Source organism: Lemur catta, chromosome 17 (genome assembly GCF_020740605.2).
Source record: "Lemur catta isolate mLemCat1 chromosome 17, mLemCat1.pri, whole genome shotgun sequence".
Taxonomy (NCBI): domain Eukaryota; kingdom Metazoa; phylum Chordata; class Mammalia; order Primates; family Lemuridae; genus Lemur; species Lemur catta.
The window spans coordinates 4,874,914-4,895,955 of NC_059144.1; the positions used below are offsets into that span (position 1 = coordinate 4,874,914).

Genomic DNA, 21,042 nt, shown 5'->3' on the forward strand with positions numbered 1-21,042 from the left:
CTCGTGTTACAGCGAGTGTTACAGCGAGTGGTCCCGAGGACAAACTGAGCGGCATGCGGAGAGTCAGAGAATTAAGGTTTATTCGCCGGCGGGCTCAGAAGGGTCTCGCCACCAAATTCTGAGCCCCGTCTACCCAATTTTTGCCACTTTTATTAAGTTGGGGTGATCCAAGAGGTGGGGTCTCAGGTGACTAATGCTTGCCAGGTAATAGGTTAGTATAATGTTGATGCACCAGGTAATAGGTTTAGTGTTATGCTGATGTGGCAGGTAATAGAACAGTTGATGGGCCAGGTGTTAGGTTAGTATTATGCTGATGAGGGTCTTCCTGAGGGGTGGGGGTCTCAGGGGGCTGCTGTGCCAAGTAATAGATGGGGGTTTTCCTTATCACTCGGAGAGGCACAGCCCTTCTGCTTGGCTGACTCAAGGTCCGCACTGAGCCTCACACCCCGACATGAGCCTGGGGTGATCAGCCCAGCCAGGCACCCCCACACTCGTGCCCACCACCAGTAGTGGGTGCCTGTGTCCTTAGGAGAGGCCTGTCCCAGCCCAAGACGAGGGCCCCTCAGCGGGGTATAATGGTGACAATGGAAAAGAAGCCAAACTCTGCATAATAATTTAAAGAGATTTATTTTCAGCCAAATTTGAGGACCACGGCCGAGAGCCACACCCAAGGAGCCTTGAGCAAGTGGAGTAGCTATGGCCGGGTTGCAGTTTCGTCTTATACATTTCAGGGAGACACGGATTACAGGTAAAGTCATAAATCAATACGTGGAAGGCATACATCTCAAAGTGGAGGCTTTCAGGTTCCAGGTGTGAACTAAAATTTTAAGGCCACCCTGCACTGGCTGACTGAATGGACCCCCTCATGGCCACAGGAATATCCTAAAACTAAATTGCCTGCCAGGAGGAAGGAGGTCAGACATGCCTTATCATGCCCCACTCCCTCCTTGGGGACATCCTTTGTAAGCCATTAACAGGACTAAAGGTATGCAAGACAAACCTGCAGGTCCTCAATTTACACAACAAATATACGTCCGGTGGCTTGTCTCTGATTAACATACCTCCTTATCTTAAAACATTCCAAGCCTTTAGACAAAGCTTCATGGCTTTAACCAATTACAAGTCAAAGAATCTTCAAACCCACCTATAACCTGTAAGGTGTCCGCCCCCCCCTTCGAGATAGCCCACCTCTTCGGGCCAAACCAATGTTTGACTCCCACATAGTGATTTATGACTTTACCTGTAACCCCTGTCTCCCTGAAATGTATAAAACCAAACTATAACCCAGCCACACCAAGTCCACTTGCTCAAGGCGTCTTGAGCGTGGCTCGGGGTCATGGTCCTCAAATTTGGCTCAGAGTAAATCTCTTTCAAATTATTCTAGAGAGTTTGGCTTTTTTTCCGTTGACACAGGTGGATTTAGAGGCTCTCTGCTTTGTAATTGAGGAGGTCCATTAAGTCAGCAGCGGGGAGCTTAAGAGTTTGGCTTGTTTTCCGTCGTCAAGGGAAACGCAGCAAGGCCTGCCCGTCCAGGTTCTTCCCGCCTCCGGGTGGGGGGCAGACCCCTCCCGAAAGGGGTCCGCACGACCTAAGTCAGACGAGGCAGGTCCAAGAAAGGCGGGGAAGGTTAGAGTATTCCCAGGTTTACCGGCAGCCTCGGGGCCCAGGGGAGGAGGGCAGAAGGCCAGGGAGAGAATTGCTTACGGGCCTTCAGGGCGCGGGGTCGCTGAGCCCCAACCCCAGGCCGCTCGCGGGCTACGGTCATGGTGGAGGCTGGATGAGACACTGGCCCAAAGGTGAAGCGGGTTCACGAACCGGCGGGAAGAGCCTGGGCAGCGGGAACAGCAGGGCAAACTCGGAGGGGCCAGCGTGGGGGGCGGGGCCTGGCGGCGGCGGGGCCTGGCGGGGGGCAGGTAGGGCGCGGCGAGAAGCCAAGCTCCGGCCTTGCGGAGACCGCCCGCGGCGGCCGGGGCGGGGCGGTAGGGGCGCGGCCACGTGGGGGGGCGGGCCGACTGCGCTGCACCGCCTGTTCGGTCTCTCACAATGGCGTCTCTCTGGCTCTGATTGGCCAGGCTTCCCACGTGGCCTTCTCAGAGCCAATCGCGACGGCCTCCTCTGGAACGCGATGATTGGCTCCCGGCCGGTGGCTGAGGATGGGTCTGGCGGGGTAGTTGTTCCCGGATGCCTGGCCTGGACGCAGCGGTCGTCCTCCTATGAGGCCCCTTCCATCCTCGGGGATACGCAGGTGTGGCCGCCTCGGCGTCGGCCCCGGCATCCGTCCCGGCTTTTGGGTCGGGGGACCCACGCTCTCACCCACACCGTCCCCGCTTTCAGACTTGACCGCGAACCCGCTGACCATAGGCGTGGGGCCGTTTCCAAGTTATGCGGGCAGGTGGCCCAGACCCGGTGGCCCGTGCTGCTGGCTTTGTGGCGGACAGCAGCGTTTGCCTAGCTGCGTATTAGCACAGCTAGACTAAATGGTCCTTAATTGCTGGACTTTTAAAAAATCTCTCCTGAAAGCCTAGATGGTTAAGTGGCTCAGCAGGTGCAGGTCACCAGAAGGAGGGTAGAAAAGAAATCAAAGCGGAGCCGGCAGGCCCACCTGGGGCTGGCTGCCCTCAGGGCCCAGGGGGAGGAGGCAATCAAAGCCAGGAGACTGAGGGACCTCCCTGCCTGGGGAGTGCGGGACGTCTCTGGAGCATCCGGAGCAGGAAAGTGTGCTCTACTTTGTTCAAATACAGTTAAAGGTCCAGAAAGGAAGGAGACTCAGCTAAGAGTCAGGGTGGTCCTCAAGCAAGCACCTGGAGCAAGGCCACATCAGGTGGACGTTGTCACCACTCCCGGAACTATGGCTGTTTCTCTGTCTGGAATGCTCCACCACCAGACACCCACAGGGCTCCCACCTCCCTTCGGGTATCTGCTCATCACCCTCACAAAGGGGCCCGCTGACCATTCATGAAATAGTAACCCCTCACCATCCCTCTCTGATCAATTTTCCTGCAAAGCAGAAATCACCCTGTAACTTATATATTTATTATCTGTTTCCCATCACTAGAAAAATCAGTTCCAGGGTAGGGACCTCAATTATCGTAAGTGCCTAGAACAAAGCGCCGTGTGTGTGTGTGTGTGTGTGTGTGTGTGTGTGTGTGTGTGTGTGTGTGTGTGTGTGTGTGAGGGGCTCAGTAAACATCAAGTGAATGGTATGTCTCCTTAGAGGCCTCACACTCCATCACCTGAGGGTGAGGGGTGAGTCCAGGGTGGGCTCCAGTCTGACCCATCAGTTGCTGGAGGAAGGGCTGGCCAAGTTTCTGGGGGAAGGCTGTCTGGGTGGTGACCTAGCACTGCCTGGTTCCTGCTCAGGGCTGAGAGGTATCCAGAGGGCTTTGAGGTGCCGGGTAGTGGGTGGGGGAAGAATGAAGGCTGAGCAGTGGGTGGACTTTGGGGAGCCCTTCTAAGAGCAGCCATGCTAGGGAACAGCATGCAGTGGCCAAAACTGCAGAAATGGCTGCAAAGACTGAGTTTCAGATCCAAATAAAATCTTGGCTGGGCATGGTGGCTCACGCCTGTAATCCTAGCACTCTGGGAGGCCAAGGCAGGAGGACTGCTTGAGCCCAAGAATTTGAGACCAGCCTGAGGAACATATCAAGACCCCCATCTCTATAAAAATTAGAAAAGTTAGCCGAGTGTGGTGGCATGTGCCTGTAGTCCCAGCTACTTGGGAGGCTGAGGCAGGAGGCTCTCTTGAGCCCAGGAGTTTGAGGTTGCAGTGAGCTATGCATTCTAGCCTCAGTGACAGAATAAATTAAAAAATAAAATCTTAAGCCCCACAGCTGACTGAATTGACCCCCCTCTTGGCCAAGGGGGCCCCAGAAAACCCTAAAGTTGAGTTGCCGGCCATGAGAAGGGAGGTCAGCCACACCTGGTCATGCCTCCTCTATTCTTGGCGATGTCCACTATAATTCATTAACAGGCCTAAGGCTATGCAAGACAAAGCTTAAACCTTACTTACAAGCCATCAATTTACTCAACAGATCACTTGTGTTTGGATCAATGTCTGGTGGCTTATCTCAGATTAACAGGCATCCTTAAGTTATTAATAAAACATTCCAAGCTTTTAGACAAAGTTTTATTTCTTTAACCTATTATAAATCAAAGAATCTTTAACCCCACCTATAACCTGTGATGCCCTGCTTCCAAATGTCACGCCTTTTCAGGCTAAACCAATATACACCTTCCATGTATTGATTTATGAGTTTACGTGTAATTTCTGTCTCCCTGGAATGTATAAAAGCAAACTGTAACCCAACCACAGTGAGACCACTTGCTTAAGGCTTCTTGGGTGTGGCTCTTGGCCCATGGTCACACATAATCAGCTCAGAATAAACAGCTTTATTTTACAGTGTTTGAGTTCTTTTCCGTTGACAGGGGGAACAAGAGACACTCCTCCATGTGCTTGGGAGATCTCACTTTCCCTGCAGGCCCCACCTGACATTCAGGAGGGCTCTGGAGGGCCCCGGGTGCGGGCAGGGCACATGTGGCCTTTCTGCCCACTGAGGCCTGGCAGGTTTTGCTGGAAGCTCTGCTGTGCATTCCCAGCTAGCAGTGTTGGGTCACGGGAGACCCAGACAGGCCACATCCCCGGAGAGGGGCCTGACAACGATTCTTCACTTGGCCAAACTGTAGTCAGGCTTCTGAATCTTCTGCTAGGTCCATTTGTGCACTTCCTTGTAAAATCCAGTTTTAGCAAAGAACCCTGCTAAGTTGGTTTAATAAGAACCTCCCATCCTGAGTATCTGATCACCTTCCATATCTGACCAGGTAACGTCTGGGCACTCTGGCCTGTCTTCAGCTAGAATCTCCCTGACCCTGAAGTGTCCTCTTAGTAATTTTCCATCCACTGACACCCACCCTGCTCCTAGACTACACATTCGCAATGTGTAGCCATTCCCATTCTGTGTTGGGAGTTGAGCCCAATCTCTCCCCCACACTGTAAGACTCCACACCTAGGGGTGTGGCTGAGCATCTTGGACGGACTGGAGTGGGGAGGACATGGCAGGACCCCCAGAAGGGAGTCAGAGGGCTGTCCTCTGTGCTGGGGTCGGAATGGGAAGACTGGTCCCAGGCCAGAAAGCCAGCAAGTCAAACCAGCAGCTCCTCCGGCCTCAGCCCAGATTGGCAGCATTCCCTGCAAGGTGTGGAACCCAGAGCTGTAGTGGGGACACAGGAGGATGGCCCCCCAGGATAAGAATGCCTAGGGACACCTGAGTGAGGGCGGTAGTGTGACCTGGGCTGGGCCCCCAGGGCCTGGTAGAGTTGGGGGGATGGAAGGGCTGGAAAGGCTGTAATTGGGGCCTGGGGGCAGGGATGGGGGCCTGGGGGCCTGAAGGGGCAGGTCTGTATTTAAATGAAGATCACTCAGGCTAGGGATGCCTCAGGAGAATGGGTGAGAGGGGGACAATCTGGGTCAGGAGGGCGGAGAGAGCCTGCAGGTGTCCCAGTGAGAGGGCAAGGTGCTTCCTGCCAGGCAGGGTATTGCCCAGATCCACCCACAGGGCGGGCAAGGTGCATATTTCTGTGGGCTGTCCTGGCAGAACGGAACTGTGGAAGGAATGGCCACGCGGTGTGAAATCACTGTAGTGTTTATTGGCTGTGATTCCATCCGGAGAGAACACACGCGAGGGCCCCCGACATGCAGGAGGGGCGCAGGGACGGACGGACAGACAACATCCACGGTCTAGCTAAGCTCGGCGGCCGCGGGCGCCCCATGCGCTGGGAACGGGATGGCGGTTTCTGCGACAGGACGCCCTGTCTGCTCAGAGCTGGCTTTTTAAAGTGTGAAAACAGGCATTTAAAAAAGACGTGGACCCGGAGGAGTCAGAGAGGGCGCGGGGGGAGCGAGACAGGCGGGGCGGGCGGGGCATCGGTGGTCAGTATTGCAGTCTGGTGTTATGGCTTCTCTAAAGCTATGTAAGGTTGTGAGGGTCAATGCCGAGCCACGCCCCTGGCCCGCGACGCGAGGACACCGAATGCATTTTCCATGTGGACAGAAAGGGCCGGGGACCAGGCGGGGGCCTTTCTATCAAGACAAAACTCATCAAAAACAGAAGACCTCATTTACCTGAGATTCAACATATTGTGATGCAAATTAAACAAGGACAGAGGAGTAGGGCTCGAGGTGGGGGGGACCTCGCGGGTTTCTGCCGGACTCTGCGCTAGGACACCCCGCGGACCCCAGCCGAGGGGCCTGCGAGCCCCGCACACCGCACAGCCCCGCGGAGAGGGGGCGGGGCAGGCTCCGCGTGGGCCCCGGGCCCCGGCAGGTCTCCAGACCACCGCACGCACCCCCGGGGGCTGTGGTTTCTCAGGCCTCTCCAGCTCCTGCCGGAAGTGTGGGTGCTCAGAGGTGAGGGCAGGGCCCGCGCAGAGAACCGCAGCCTCCCCGGTGGGGAAGAGGGACCTGGCGAGGAGCGGCCGGGCCCAAGCTCTCCGCCCGTCCGGGACGCTCTCTGAGCTCCCCCGACCCCCTGCTTTGTTTCTCTTGTTTAGAGAGGACTGGGCTACGGCGTCCTAGGAAGCAACACCTTCCAGAGTGAGGGGAGAAGGGGGGGAGGCAAAGATGGACCAAAAATGTGAAGGTGCCGACGGGGGTGGGCCACGAGGGCCGGAAGACGCCGAGAAGCTCCATCAGCAACCCAGGGGCCAGCGCGGGAGGGTGTCGGCAAGCTGACGGGGGCGGGGGCCGGGGCCGGCGGGGAGGAAGGGTGGAGGGCGGGGGGCCAGGGTGCCGGGCGAGGGGCGGGGCGGGCGTGGGCGTGGGACCGAGGCGGGAGGGGAGCGGTGGGGGAGGGGGAGGGCGGGGGGCCGGGCTCCCGCTGCGCGCCGCAGCCCCCCCGCCCCCTATGGCTGTGCTCCTAAGTTGGGCCCACTGGAGCGCCCGCCGCGGGACGGCTCTGGGCGCGGGCGCTGCCGGGCGCGCGGGCGGTGAACGGCCAGAGCAGGAAGGGGCGTCCTGGGCGTGGGCGCCCCAAGCCCCGAGGGCAGAGGAGCACTGGGCCGATCCCGGGCCGCGGCGGCTGCAGGGGTCCGAGCGTCGGGCGCCCCGGGCCCGGTGGGGGTGGCGGTGGTGCGGGAGGGGTAGGCGGAGGTTCCCGAGGCGTGGGGGGCGCGTGAAGGACAGACCGAGGGCTATGGCTTATATTTGCGTGGGGGCTGCACTGGGCTCCCGACATCCCTTCGGGGTCTCCGCGGAGGGTCTTATGGGGCGGGCGGGGGCGGGGGCTCCGGGGTCCCGCGACTGCGGTGCCGCGTTACTTCTTGAATATGTCCTGCAGCGGCCCGGGCAGGTACTTGATCACCGTGTCCAGGATGCTCTCATCCTCCTCCTCCGGCTCGTCCCCGCAGCCCGGCGGGATGGCCTTCTTGGGCCGCGTCAGGCTGCCTTCCGAGTTGGCCTCCATGGCTGCCTGGGCCTCCGCCTCACGCTCCTCCTTCTTCTTGATGCCGTACTGCGGGGAGAGGGCGGGGTCGGGGCCTGCACTTCGAGGGCTCCCACCGAGGCGCGCCAGCACCGACACCCCCAGGACTCCAGAAGGAGGATCCCACCCTGGAGGGGGCCTGAGGGGTGGGAGATTCCACGGAGAATGGGGGTGTCTGAGAGCCCACTGACCACGCGTCTCGATGGGGAGAAGTGGAAGAGGGGGGCTCGCATCTTCCTGGGGGGGAGTCAATGCTGCGACCCCACCCTGGGCTCCCCCTGCCCCTGGCTGTGGTCCTGCCTTCCAGGATGCCTCTGCCTGGGGCAGGGAGGGGCAGTGATGGAAAGAGCCCAGACATCCGTGGCAGACTCTCCTGCCCAGCTCCTGTGTCCCGCGGTTGTGCTCTCGTGCCTGGCCCAGGGCCCCTGGATGCTGCCCTGTCCCTGGCATGCCACACTGCAATTCCAGGGGTGAGGAACCTGCAGCCTCAAGGCCACATGTGGCCCTTCAGATCCCCTAGTGCGGCCCCTCAACCAAATCCAAACTTCACAGAACAAATCCCTTTCATAAAGGGATTTGTTCTGTAAAATTTGGATTCAGTCAAAAGGCCACACTCAAGGATCCAGAGGGCCACAGGTTCCCTAGATCTTCCTCGATGTTATTAAGGGAAGGATGGAGATGAGGTCATCCTGGATTTGAGGGCCTCAATCCAGGAGAGCATCCTTGTCTGAAACAGAAAGGAACACCCAGACACGGAGAGGGTGGTGTGGAAATGGATTAGCCTGCAGTGGTGTCACGCCCTCCCTTTTGGAGTTACTCTTTGTAATAGTACCATGAACAGGGCCCAAGACCAAGCAAGAGAAAGAGAAACCACACCTGCAGGTTCTCAATTTACTTAACAGGATCACTTGAGTCCCAGTAAATGCCCAGTGGCTTGTCTCTGATTATCTTAAAACATTGGGAGCCTTTGGACAGAGCTTCATTTCTTTAACCAATTACAAATCAAAGAATCTTTAAGCCCACCTATAACCTGTTAGCCCCCTCCCCTTTGAGATGTCTTGCCTTTTGGGGCCAAACCAACATACAACTTCCATGTACTGATTTTTTTTTTTTTTGAGACAGAGGCTCGCTTTGTTGCCCAGGCTAGAGTGAGTGCCGTGGCATCAGCCTAGCTCACAGCAACCTCAAACTCCTGGGCTCACGCAATCCTCCTGCCTCAGCCTCCCGAGTGGCTGGGACTACAGGCATGCGCCACCATGCCTGGCTAATTTTTTCTATATATATTTTAGTTGTCCAGATAATTTCTATTTTTAGTAGAGACGGGGTCTCGCTCAGGCTGGTCTCGAACTCCTGACCTCAAGGGACCCACCCGCCTCGGCCTCCCAGAGGGCTAGGATAACAGGCGTGAGCCACCGTGCCTGGCCCCATGTACTGATTTAATCCTGTCGCCGTGAATGTGTAAAACCAAACTGTAACATGGCCACCTGGGACACAAGGCCTCTTGAGGCCATTTGGTCCAGTCAGTTGGTCACACACATTCAGCTCAAAGTAAACCTCTTTAAATTATTTTAGACTTTAGGTTTTTTTTCTGCTAACAAACTTCCTGCTGCTTTGGGGCTGGTGGAAACAGGGCGGGGGCGGGCCAGGGGCTGGTGCATCTAGGGGCACAGGCTCCCCCCAGCCAGGTACCAGGTCCTGGGCTGCAGATAAGGGTGGCAGCAGAGCAGAGGTGGGGCACTGGCAGAAGCACTGAGGGGGGAGCATCTAAGAGAGCGTGCCAGCAATTTACGAGACCAACAAGGACTTCAGAGTCCTACTGAAGAGCACACAAGTGTGGGATCACCAGCCTTGGGGAGGGGGTGTTTCTGCCAAAGAGGACTTCTCCCTTGACCCTCCATTCCCTCCGTTTCTGGCTTATTTCTTTTCTTCTCACTAGCCCCTCCCAAAAGAAGGCGTGGGCTCTGCTCCTGCACCTAGTGCTTAACCTGAGTCTCCAAGGAGGCCCCCCCTCCAGATGGGGGGCTACCTGTGTACCCCCTACCCCTCAGGGCAGCCTCAGCAGCTGTCCCCTGCCCTGGGGCTGTGGGTGGCTTCAGGTGTGGGAGAGGCAAGGGTACTTTCAGCCACCATGCTCCCAGCCCACCTGTGACCCCAGTGCCTGGGGGCACTGGCAAGAGGCCATCCTGGGCTTGCCTCCGCCCTCCACCCTCCGCATCGCATCTTAACAGAGCTGGGAGTGCAGGGGTGGGGAGGTGGGGAGATGGTAGGAACATCTGAGCAGGGGTGGGCATGTCACCCAGAGGGCCCTGCTAGCACAGAACCAGAGCACTGACACATCAGCAGGAAGAGAGGACCAGACACCAGCTGGTCAGTCCCCTGTGCCCCACCAGCAAGAAGAGCCAGGTCCTTGTCCTGGGCCATGAAGATGGTGTCCCTCCTAGGACAGCCTCACTGGGACAGGCAGCAGCCCCAGGCACGGAAAGGGAGGGAGGAGCATGCGCTCTCCGTCCTGTGGAAGGTGCAGGGGCTGTTGAGAGAGATGCCACCAGGAACTGGGTCAGCCAGAGAAAGCTTCCTCCAGCCAGCGGCACGGGCCGGACGGGTTCCACAGCGGGAGGGCATCTGTCCACACGGCAGCAACACGTGTGCCGTGGTGAGGACTGCAGGCCTGACCCAGGAGGCTGTGCTCCCAAGGTGTACACTCACAGCAGAGGTGCTCAGGAACGTGTGTGCGCTCAGGAACATGCGTGTGCTCAGGAACATACGTGTCACAGCAGGAACATGCGGTGTGTGGTTGAGCAAAGGGAAAGTGGCCTCGGGGAGGTGAGGGTCCAGAAAGAGACCTCAGGCCTTGCCACCAATTCATGGGTCACTCTGAGCTTGGCCAGAAGTGCCAGTCACTCCTCTGAGGTTCAAGGTCATTTTGAGGCTCAGGCCAATGTGAGCTAGACCTGAGGGTCAGGGTTACTCTGCCTGGGGCTGAGGGCTCCTGAGCTGGGTGGCTTCCATGCGGTCTGCCTGAGAGCCGGTTCTGAGGTTCTGAGCTCCGGAGACCAACGCCCCGCCACACTGGTGCAGGCGGCCATCAGTCGTTGTGCTGGGCAGCAGCCTTCCAGGAACAACGCCCCAAGACAGGACGACAGGAGAAGCTGGGCCACCCTGTGGACCACTAGAAACCACACCCTGTGGTGCTGGCCACTTGGGGGAAGCTCAGGGTGGACCTGACATACAGGAGGAGACACTAAATCCTGAGAACACTGTGCTGTTGAGAAAACACAGTAATGGGTGCTAATCAGTGCTGAGAACGAATAATGTGACCAGACAACTAGCCGTCAGCTGTCAGCAGCTCAACTCCTGTTACCAGCAGTGCACACTGGGACAGGGCCTAGAGCAAGCCCCGGAGGCGGGAGAGGGGAGGAGCCTAGTTGGGTTCAGACCTGCCAGCTCCACGCCTGGGCCCCAGACTGAAGGTTCTGGCTCAGCTGCCAATTGTGGCTGGCTGGAGGCATATGCAAATCCAGTGGTGCACTTGCAGACAGGGACCAGTCTCCCCTCCTGGCCTGGACCTACCCAGATGGCCTCATGCTGGGAGGCAGAAGCATGATGTTTCTCTGGGAACTATACCCAGCCCTGGAGATGAAAAGTTCCAGACTGTAGGCTGCCTGGGGAGCCTGGCCCTCGAGAGGACGTGTCACCCAGCCCTTTGGTCCCCATCTGCAGAGAAGCCTTGGACAGAATGACTGGTGTGAACTAAAATAAAATCTTAAGGCTCACCGCCCCCCACCAGCTGACTGAATGGACCCCCTTGTGGCCAAAGGAATATCCTAAAACCAAATTGCCCGCCACAGGAGGGAGGTCAGACATCCCTCATCATGCCCCCTCCCTTCTTAGGGACATCCTTTGTAACCCATTAACAGGCCTAAGGGTATGCAAGACAAACCTGCATGTCCTCAATTTACACAATAAATATATGTGGTGTCTTGTCTCTAATTAACAGACCTCGTTGTCTTAAAACATTCCAAACCTTTAGACAAAGCTTCATGTGTTTAATCGATTACATTACAAGTCAAAGAATCTCTAAACCCATCTATAACCTGTAAGCCCCCCACCCTTCGAGATAGCCCACCTTTTCAGGCCAAACCAATGTTTGCCTCCCACGTATTGATTTATGACTTTACCTGTAACCCCTGTCTCCCTGAAATGTATAAAACCAAACTGTAACCCAACCACAGTGAGTCCACTTGCTCAAGGCTTCTTGGGAGTGGTTCCTGGTCATGATCCTCAAATTTGGCTCAAAATAAATCTCTTTAAAATTATTTTACACTGGGAGGCCGAGGTGGGAGGATCGCTTGAGATCAGGAGTTCGAGACCAGCCTGGGCAAGAGCGAGACCCCCGTCTCTACTAAAAGTAGGAAGAAATTATCTGGACAACTAAAAATATATATAGAAAAAAATTAGCCGGGCATGGTGGCGCATGCCTGTAATCCCAGCTACTTGGGAGGCTGAGGCAGAAGGATTGCTTGAAGCCCAGAAGTTTGAGGTTGCTGTGAGCTAGGCTGACACCATGGCACTCTAGCCTGGGCAACAGAGCAAGAGTCTGTCTCCAAAAAAATAAAATAAAATAAAATAAAATTATTTTACAGAGTTTGTTTTTTTCTGTTGACACTGGGCCCCTCTTCTCTGAGCAGCCTCCAAGACACCTTGGGGGCATACATGGTCAGGGAGGCTGGAGGAAGCCTGGCCAGTGAGGACCACCAGGCACCATACCTGAGGGCAGGGTTCCCACCTGTGGGGAACAGGAAGGCGGCGGGGTTGGGGTACCACCAGCAAAGGCCTGAGTGGCAGAGGGCCCTGCAAAAACTGGTGTGGACATGGGGTCCGGGGTGTCCGGTTGCAACTGGGTCTTCAGTACAGGGAGGCTGGTACTTCCAGGACCCGTGGGGCAGGTGGGCATCCCAAGAAAGCTTTTCTTATGAACAGGTGTGAGGTCCCAAGTCCTTGTCACCTCTCACTCCCTGCTGGGCCCAGACGAAGTCCGAGAGCCACGCTGGTGCCAGGACAGCAGGGCACAGCCCCTCCTCCTGTGGGCATTGGTATTCCTGGGGCTTGGATCCCTTTGGAATCCTGGTGTAACCCCAGTAACTACCCTTCCCATCTGGGCTGCATCCTATTTTTAGAAATAGCTTTCTTTTTGAGACAGGGTCTCACCCTGTTGCCCAGGCTGGAGTGCGGTGGCGTCATCTCACCGCAACCTCAAACTCTTGGGCTCAAGCGATCCTCCCACCTTGGCCTCCTGAGTAGCTGGGACCACAGGCACATGCCACTGTGCCCAGCTAATTTTTCTATTTTTATTAATAGTAGAGACGGGGTCTCATTCTTGCTCAGGCTGGTCTTGAACTCCTGACCTCAAGCCATCTCACTCCCCCCAGAGTGCTAGGATTACAGGCGTGAGCCACCACACCCAGCCTAGAGGGTCCTATTTTGAGGTTTTAACTTGGATATTTCCCCATTTCTCTTCCCCATATCCAGACTGCTAGAGATTCGATGAATTTGCTGGGAATATGAATTTCTTCACAATTTCTACGACAATAAGAGAAAATAGTAGTGAAGATGAGTTTCAGGGGCCTTCTTTGGACTTTCTGGAAGGCTGAGGGCAGGCAGGCAGCAGGTGGGCGCGGCCTCCTGGCCTTGGCAGGGTGGGGATGGGCTGGGGCCTCCTGGGCAGAGGAGCCGGCAGCCTCCAAACCTGCACCCAGGAGCCCCGCATCGGCCGCCAGCTCTGGAGCCCCACACAGCAGCTGCGGAGGTGCTGCCCCATGACCTGCTCGTGAACCCACCCGGGGTGCCTTGTGGGCCCCAAAATCATCTCACTCTGCTGTGGCCCCACGGTGAGGGTCTCAGGCCTCCACCTCCCCCAGGTGTGGCCCATTCCCTGTGAGGGGCCAACTGCCACATGCAGGCCGAGCCACCCAGTCTCTGACCCCTGCTAGCCTATCCCCACAGCCCTTGGGACCTGGCCAGGACCACTCTGTGCCTGCCCCATCCTGGCTCTGGGGACCCCACAGGATGAGGTGGGCCTGGGACATCCCTAAGCCCCTCAGGTGGCCAGGTCTGCCTTCTCGCTGTGACACAGACGGACGGACACACAGATGGCTTCCCAGCCTGGCAAGCTCCCAGCCCCCACTCCCTCCCCATGCCTGTCAGGGTCTCCCCTTGGCTCTGCCTGGGGACTCTGGCTCTCAGCTCGTTCCTCCTCGCTGCTCCCTGTCTCTGCCTCTGTTGCTATCTGGGTCTCTCACTGTCTCTGTCTCTTTATCTCTCTGTCTCTAGCTGTCTCTGTCTCAGTCTCTTTCTCTCCCTACCTCTCTCTCTCCTTATCTCTGTGTTTGTCTCTCTGCCTCTCCCTATCTCTGTCTTTCCCTGTCTCTGTCTCTCTCTGTCCTCTGACCCCCCACTCTCCCTTCTGCTCCCACCCCAGCCCGCATTCCCGACACCTGCATCTCTGGGCACAGCCCACATGAAGTCTGGCTGCCCCGCCGTGGTCTGGTCAGTGGAGCATTTTCCTGTCTTCCCCACGGCCCTGAGCCTGGACTCAGACTGAGGCAGGGTCGAGTCTGCTGTGGGGAGTGAGGGGGCCGTGAGCTGCTGTCACAGCAGAGTCATAGCAGCTTTCTGCAGCCCCCCTAGGAGACGCATCCAGTGGCCCATGGCGCGGCTTTGGGGTGCGAGGCCCCCATCCCCATCACGGGTGCGCTGTACCCTCCGTGGTGCATGGGGGAGGGCCGGGGTGCGGGAGGGGCACCGCAGGCAGGGCCTTTGTGGACTCAGACAGCTGGGTGAGCCCCCCTGTGCGGCCCACTGCCCTCCGAGCACAGCCCTCTGTCCACCCTGGGAGGTCCACTGGAGGCCCACCAGAGCCAGCGCTCCCTGCTCAGCTGACAAAATGGAAACAGCTTCTCCTCCTGCTCAGGGTGCCACCAGCAGCAGGGAGGAGCCGGGGTCTGAGCCTTCCCACCCTGTCCCCAGGGCACCTCAGTAGTCCAGGGCCAGAGACCAGGCGATCCCCTTGGGGACACCACTCCTCCTCCCCCACCAGACCCGCTGTGGCCCCTCCCTCAGAGCCAGGCACCTGCCTCGGCAGCGCCCGGAACCCCGCCCCACACCTCCATCTGCCCACGGTCCTACCCTCGCCCACCCGAGGCCCCGTCCAGCCAGTCCCAGCCAGCCCGGCCCCCTGCAGGCGCCCATGGACCAGGCCGGAGCAGTTGCCCCGACTGCCTCCCCAGCCCCGACCTGGCCACTGGAGGGACAGACTTGTGGCTGTCACTGTGCTGGGCCCCTGGGCCCTGCTGCACGCTCAGCCTCTCACTGGGCTCCTGCTCTGGGCCTTAGTGTCCCCATCTGCCAGGCATGGTGCTCTCTGGCTGCCCCACTCCTGAGGGAAGCAGGAGCTGCCCCGTGGCCAGCTGGGTGCCCCCGCCCTGTGCATCCCGGGAGGTATGAGGCCCCTCCCTGAGGGGCATCCCCACCCCAAGCCTCGGGAGTGTCTCCTGGCCAGGTGGTTGTGGCCTGGGTGGCCCGGCCCCACCTCTTCCTGCAAGGCCTCCCCTCGGAGTCCTGGGCCCAGAGACCCCATGGGGACTGGCCAGCCTGCCATGAGGGGCAGGAAGGCCCCACAGAGTGAACCCCTGATCCAGATGTGGACACCGGGGGGGTCACCCCACTGTCCTGCCTCCCCCACATCTGGCCCCCTCCCCAAAGCTCCAAGGGTATGTTCTGAGACCCTGATGGAAGGTCCTGCCCTCTCCCGGGACCCCCTCCACTCCAGGCGGGGTCCGGGGCCCCACCGAGCTGTCTTCCTGGCAGGTGAGGCTCCCACAGTGCCTGGCCCTGGTGCCCACCTTGTCGCGGATGCCCTGCCGCATGACCTCTCGCTCCGCCTCCATCTTGGCGTACTTGGCTTTGCGCTCCTCCTCCTCCTGGCGCAGGGCCTCCTGGCGCTCCTCCTCCTTCTTGGCCGCATCTGGGTCCTTCTCCTCATCACCCCCGAGCATCTTCCCCATGTCCTTGGTGGCCCCTGGGACAGAAAGGCAGCAAGTCAGGCAGCCCCATTCAGACACCGTGTCCAGGGCCGGGCTGGCCTCCAGGCCGCTCCCTGACCCTTCAGCCGCTCGCCTGGGGTCTGGTGCTGTCCACCCCCTTCAAGGCAAGGGACGCTCCGTGTGGGAGGGGTGCAAGTCCAGATGTGCTGATTTGCAAGAGGGGGGCTGTGTGCCTCATCCGCATCCATGTGTGGCTGTGTCTATATGTGTGGCTGTGCGTGTTCATGCATGCATGTGTGGCTGTGTTGTGGTGGTGTGTTTATTTGTGTAATGTACTCGTGGCTGTGTGTGCGCGTGTGTGTGCTCGTCTGTGTGAGCTCCGAGGGGGCTGGTGTGTGTCTTCTCTGAGTCCTGTGTCCAGCAGAGCCGGTGGAAGAAATGGCCGAGGAGCAGGGCCGGGACAGGTGTCCAGGGGGCAAGGCCTCCAGCTCTGACTGCCAGGACGAATGCTGGTGCAGGGCCTGGCAGCGGCTTTGGCCCGGCTGCAGGTGGCTGCCTGCCTCTGGCACCGAGGCCCTAATTTCTCCGCTGTGCAAGCCACCACTTTTCTCATGAGCTCCTGAATCACAGGCCCCACAAACACCTCCCTGAACGCCTTCTGTGACTCGGCCCACAGGACAGAGACATGTAATTACAGCCTCTGAACATGGCAGGCACCATGGTGAGCCCTGGTCCTTTAGCGACTCCAAGGAGCAGAGCAGCCTCCGCTGTGCCCAGACGCACAGCAGTCCCTAGGGAGGTGGCCCAGCAGGTCAGCCAGTCTCAGCCAGGAGTGGCCAGCCCCGGGGCTGCTGGGAGTCAGGGGCTGGCTGGTCTGTTCACACACCATGGCCGGCAGGAGCAAGGCCAGTCATCCCTGTCACCTCTGCACGGGTGGACTGGGACTGACCTCATTTGTGAGGGGACTACAGCCACAGGGCTGCCCCATGTTGGCCACTCTCCTCCCAGGAGGGCAGACCGGGACCAGCGACCGCCATCCCCGTCTCCAGCCTCTGAGCTCTGGCCTTGCCACCAGACCTCCTGAGGACTGCCTGGTGGTCAGGCAGAAATGTGTCTGAGTGGGCAGGGCTGGCATTTGCCGCTGTGGCCAGATGTGACCCCCGGGCCCTCTCTGACTGCAGCAAGTCCGTGCTCTGGTTCTACAGTGTTATGTCCCCAGCGCTCCTGACACCGCCCTCCCGTCAGCACTCCGGTACTGAAAGATCCTTGGGATACGGAACTAGGAGGTGCCCTTTCCTGCAGATGTCTGTGCCACAGGCTGCCTCTGCCGCCTACTCAGAGTGACCGCTGTCTCCTGCGGGCAGAGGGAAGGCCATGAGCTATTGGGGGGAACAGCTTTTTGGTTGTGTGCTCTGGACTGAAAACTACACGTCCTCAGGCCGGGCCACGCCTACGACACGTCAGCCTCCCCACCCCAGTCTGCTCCCGGCACCCGATATTCTGGCTGCCCAAAACTACCACAGGCGGTGGGGTGTGGGGGACCAAGGCCATCTTGTTGCCCTTGTCACTGTGGGGACAGGGAGCCTATGACAGGTACTTGGCTTAGGGCATGGATCTGGACAATAACTAGTTAGAAAACTAAAGGCCTTGCGGTCAGTTTTCAGTCACATCTGCAAAATTTGCAAAGCAGATTTTATGCCAATAACTCAAGGGAAACTGGGTCAGAGTAGAGTTGCCTCTGGATTCCAATGGTTCGCCCAGATAATCAGACTGGACTCTCTCTGCCTCCAGTGCTGAGTCTCTGGTACATGTGTGGAGAGGCAAGGACAAAATCCCATGGTCCCCACTGCTCTTGTGCAAGTCTTACTCCCGCTGGGACAAGCTCTTTCGCACCAAAGTGAGAGCGATCCTCCTGGAAAGTACTGGCCTCTTAAAGTGGAGGTGGGTGGACCTGGTCTCCCAGCCCCTCCTTGCTGGTTCGAGGTAGGGCTGGAGGGGCGGCCCGCCTCAGTGGGCCAGTCCCTAGCCTGCCCCTCCAGGGCGCACAGACCTGGGACTGAAGCAGGCACTTGCTGGGCGCCGGCTGTGTGTTGAGGGGTGAGCCCTGCTGCAGGGTGCCTGCTGGGGCTGCCCTGGGCCGCTCCCTGAGTGTCAGTGCCCCCACTCGAGCCCTGGCCTGGTCCACTTGGCCAAAGGGGCCGCAGGAAGGCCCCCTTTTAAGGAGGGAGGAGCTAGTCCTGATGTTGGGGACAGCTCCAGGAGGCTGGATGACCTCTCCGAGCCAGGGGAGCAGGCTGCAAAGCCACTCTGTGTCAGAGGGGACCTGCTCTGGGGGTGCCCGCAGCACGACCTCTAGAATGCCACAGCAGCAACCCACGTACCTCCCATTACTGCACGAACCGCTTCCACAACCGCTGTCAAAAGTTGGGAATTAGGCGCCGCCAGGACGGCAGCAGAAACTGCAGGCAGCTTGTTCCTGGCACAGAATCCCAATGTGCCATTTGCTCTCCTGGCACCGATGCTGCAGCAGACGCTGGTGCAGCCTGGCAGTCCCGAGTGCTGCTGCGGGGCGGGAGTGGGGCCTGGGGTCCTCGACCCATGCCACCTGCCCAGTGCCCCTCACCCCACAGAGGCAAGCCTGGCTCACGCACAGACAGGAGCCTCTGAACCCCCGGTGAGTGGGCTGCAGTTCGTGCACGTCCTCGGTCCACCCACAGCCCCTGGGCAGAAGGTGCTGGACATCACCCAGTGATGGCAGTGGCACTCCCACACGGGGCCCAGGTTGGCACACCCTACCAGCCTCGGCCACACCCACCCCAGGTCTCCAGCTGCAGGACTCGGGGTGGAATCCGAGGTGGGGCTGCAGCCCCAGGCCTCCCACGCCCTTCCCTGCGCCCCAGTGCCCGCCCTGTGAGAAGTGCAGTTGGTGCCCACAGGGCTGGCGACCCTCCAGTGCCCAAGTGGGCTTGCGGCAAGACAAGGTGAGAGTGGACCCCATACCTGGGGGGTGCAGAAATCCAACCACAGCAAGTGACGGCCCTCACCAGCACCCACTGTTCCCGAGTGAGGGGTTGCAGTGCCCGGTGCAAGCGAGGCCAAGACCAGACTCAGCCGCCCTGGGGGCTGCCAGGCCCACCCTGGACGAACACGGCCCTTTGCCGCCCTCAGAGCTGTCCGTCCCCTTCTGTCCCCCAACCCCCACCCCCAGTCCTCCTCCTGCTAGCACCCCGCTCTGGGAAATGTGACCTGGCAGAGCTGAGGCCTGGGAACAGGGCATGAGTCCAGGCCTTGACGTCCCCATCTAGGCCTGTGCCCTCGGGCACCTGTGCACCCACATTCTTCCCGAGGGAGCCCAGTTCCCAGAGCTCTGCCGGACTGGCTCCCACACCCCAGTGTCTTTCTGGGCAGGTTTTTGGGGACTCCTTATGTACAGTAGCCATCCCTGGTCAAAGCCCTACTCAGTGTCTGCTTACAGTGCAAGGATGCACTTACAATGGGTGCGTTTATTACACATTACACATAATTATGGGGTTTTTTTCTTTTCTTTTTTTTTCAGATAAAGTCTCACTCTGTTGCCCAGGCTGGAGTGCAGTAGTGTCATCATAGCTCACAACAACCTCAAACTCCTGGCTCAAGTGATCCTCCTGCCTCAGCCTCCTGGGTAGCTGGGACTATACGTGTGCCATCATGCCTGGATAATTTTGTTTTTCTTTTTCTTTTTTTTTTTTTTCCATTTTTTTTATTTTTTTTGAGACAGAGTCTCACTCTGTTGCCCAGGCTAGAGTGCTGTGGCGTCAGCCTAGCTCACAGCAACCTCAAACTCCTGGGCTCAAGCGATCCTACTGCCTCAGCCTCCCGAGTAGCTGGGACTACAGGCATGCGCCACCATGCCCGGCTAATTTTTTCTATGTATATATTTTTTAGCTGCCCAAATCATTTCTTTCTATTTTTAGTAGAGACGAGGTCTCGCTCTTGCTCAGGCTGGTCTTGAACTCCTGACCTCGAGCGATCCTCCCACCTTGGCCTTCCAGAGTGCTAGGACAATTTTTTTTTTTTTTTGAGACAGAGTCTCGCTCTGTTGCCCGGGCTAGAGTGAGTGCCGTGGCGTCAGCCTAGCTCACAGCAACCTCAAACTCCTGGGCTCAAGCAATCCTACTGCCTCAGCCTCCCGAGTAGCTGGGACTACAGGCATATGCCACCATGCCTGGCTAATCTTTTCTATATATATATATTTTAGTTGGCCAGATAATTTCTTTCTATTTTTAGTAGAGACGGGGTCTCGCTTTTGCTCAGGCTGGTCTTGAACTCCTGACCTCGAGCGATCCACCCGCCTCGGCCTCCCAGAGTGCTAGGATTACGGGCATGAGCCACCGCGCCCAGCCCAATTTTGTTTTATTATTACTATTTTTTGTAGAGACGGGGTCTTGCTATTGCCCACACTGGTCTTAAACTCCTGAGCTCAAGTGATCCTCCCACCTCGGCTCCCAGAGTGCTAGGATTATAGGTGTGAGCCATCGTGCCAGGACTATATTTATTTTTTAAATAAATATTTTAAATAATACATAAGTTAAAGTTGATTTTTTTAACTTTATTTTGAAATAACTTTAGACTTACAGAAGAGTCACAAAAATCCTATACAGGGCTGGTGCATGCCCGGGACAGCCACAGCAAGCCGGCCTCTCATCCGCCACAGCACTCACCAAGGCCAAAACCTGGACGTGTGCTCATCCTCACCTGACTACAGCTCCATTTGGAAGACACCACTTTTCCACGAATGTCTTTTTCTGTTCCAAGATACTAAGTTGGGACTACAGGCGGGTGCCACGATGCCTGGCTAATTTTTCTGTTTTTAATAGAGACGGGGTTTTGCTCTTGCTCAGGCTAGTCTCGAACTTCCGAGCTCAAGCAATCCTCCCGCCTCAGTGCTGGGATTACAGGCATGAGCCACAGTGCCTGGCCCTAAAGTCAATTTTTAAAAAGTGAATAATATTTTTAAACTTTAAATATAACCATGTTAAGGCCAAGGTGGGAGGATCACTTGAGGTCAGGAGTTCAAGACCAGCCTGAGCAAGAATGAGACCCTGTCTCTACTAAAAATAGAAAAATCCAGCCGGGTGTGGTGCCATGAGTCTGTAGTCCCAGCTGCTGGGAGGCTGAGCTATGAGGATCGCTTGAGCCCAGGAAGTGGAGGCTGCAGTGAACTATGATGACACCACTGCACTCTAGCCCCAGTGACAGAGCAAGACCCTGACTCAAAAAATAAATAAATAAATAAAACTATGTGAGAAGTTATAAAATTTAATGAGAAGTTAAATAATACCTAAATAAGAAAGACACTTTGTCATATGACTGGGCTGGAAAACTCCATAACATAAAGATGTCTGTTCTCCCCAGTCAAACTCCGAAGAGTTAAAAAGAAAATTTTGTGAGATTTGACAAGCTACGAGTGTTGCATATAGAAACGCAAAAGGCCTGTTACCAGGACAGACACCTGAAGGACGAACACGGAGGAGGGTAGGATCTAC

At 57.5% G+C, this 21,042-nt stretch overlaps 1 protein-coding gene across 1 annotated transcript in view; it reads right to left on the reverse strand.

Moving 5' to 3' along the window:
* Positions 1-6,978: 6,978 nt before the first annotated feature.
* The window catches only part of CPLX1 (complexin 1), a 44,367-nt gene continuing 30,303 nt past the window's right edge, over positions 6,979-21,042 (reverse strand). The window contains exons 3-4 of the mRNA XM_045528103.1: positions 15,377-15,552; positions 6,979-7,505 (exon numbers count right to left, since the gene is read on the reverse strand). Coding sequence (XP_045384059.1) covers positions 7,308-7,505; positions 15,377-15,552 — 374 coding nt within the window. The 3' untranslated portion in view covers positions 6,979-7,307. The remainder of the gene's footprint in view (positions 7,506-15,376; positions 15,553-21,042) is intronic.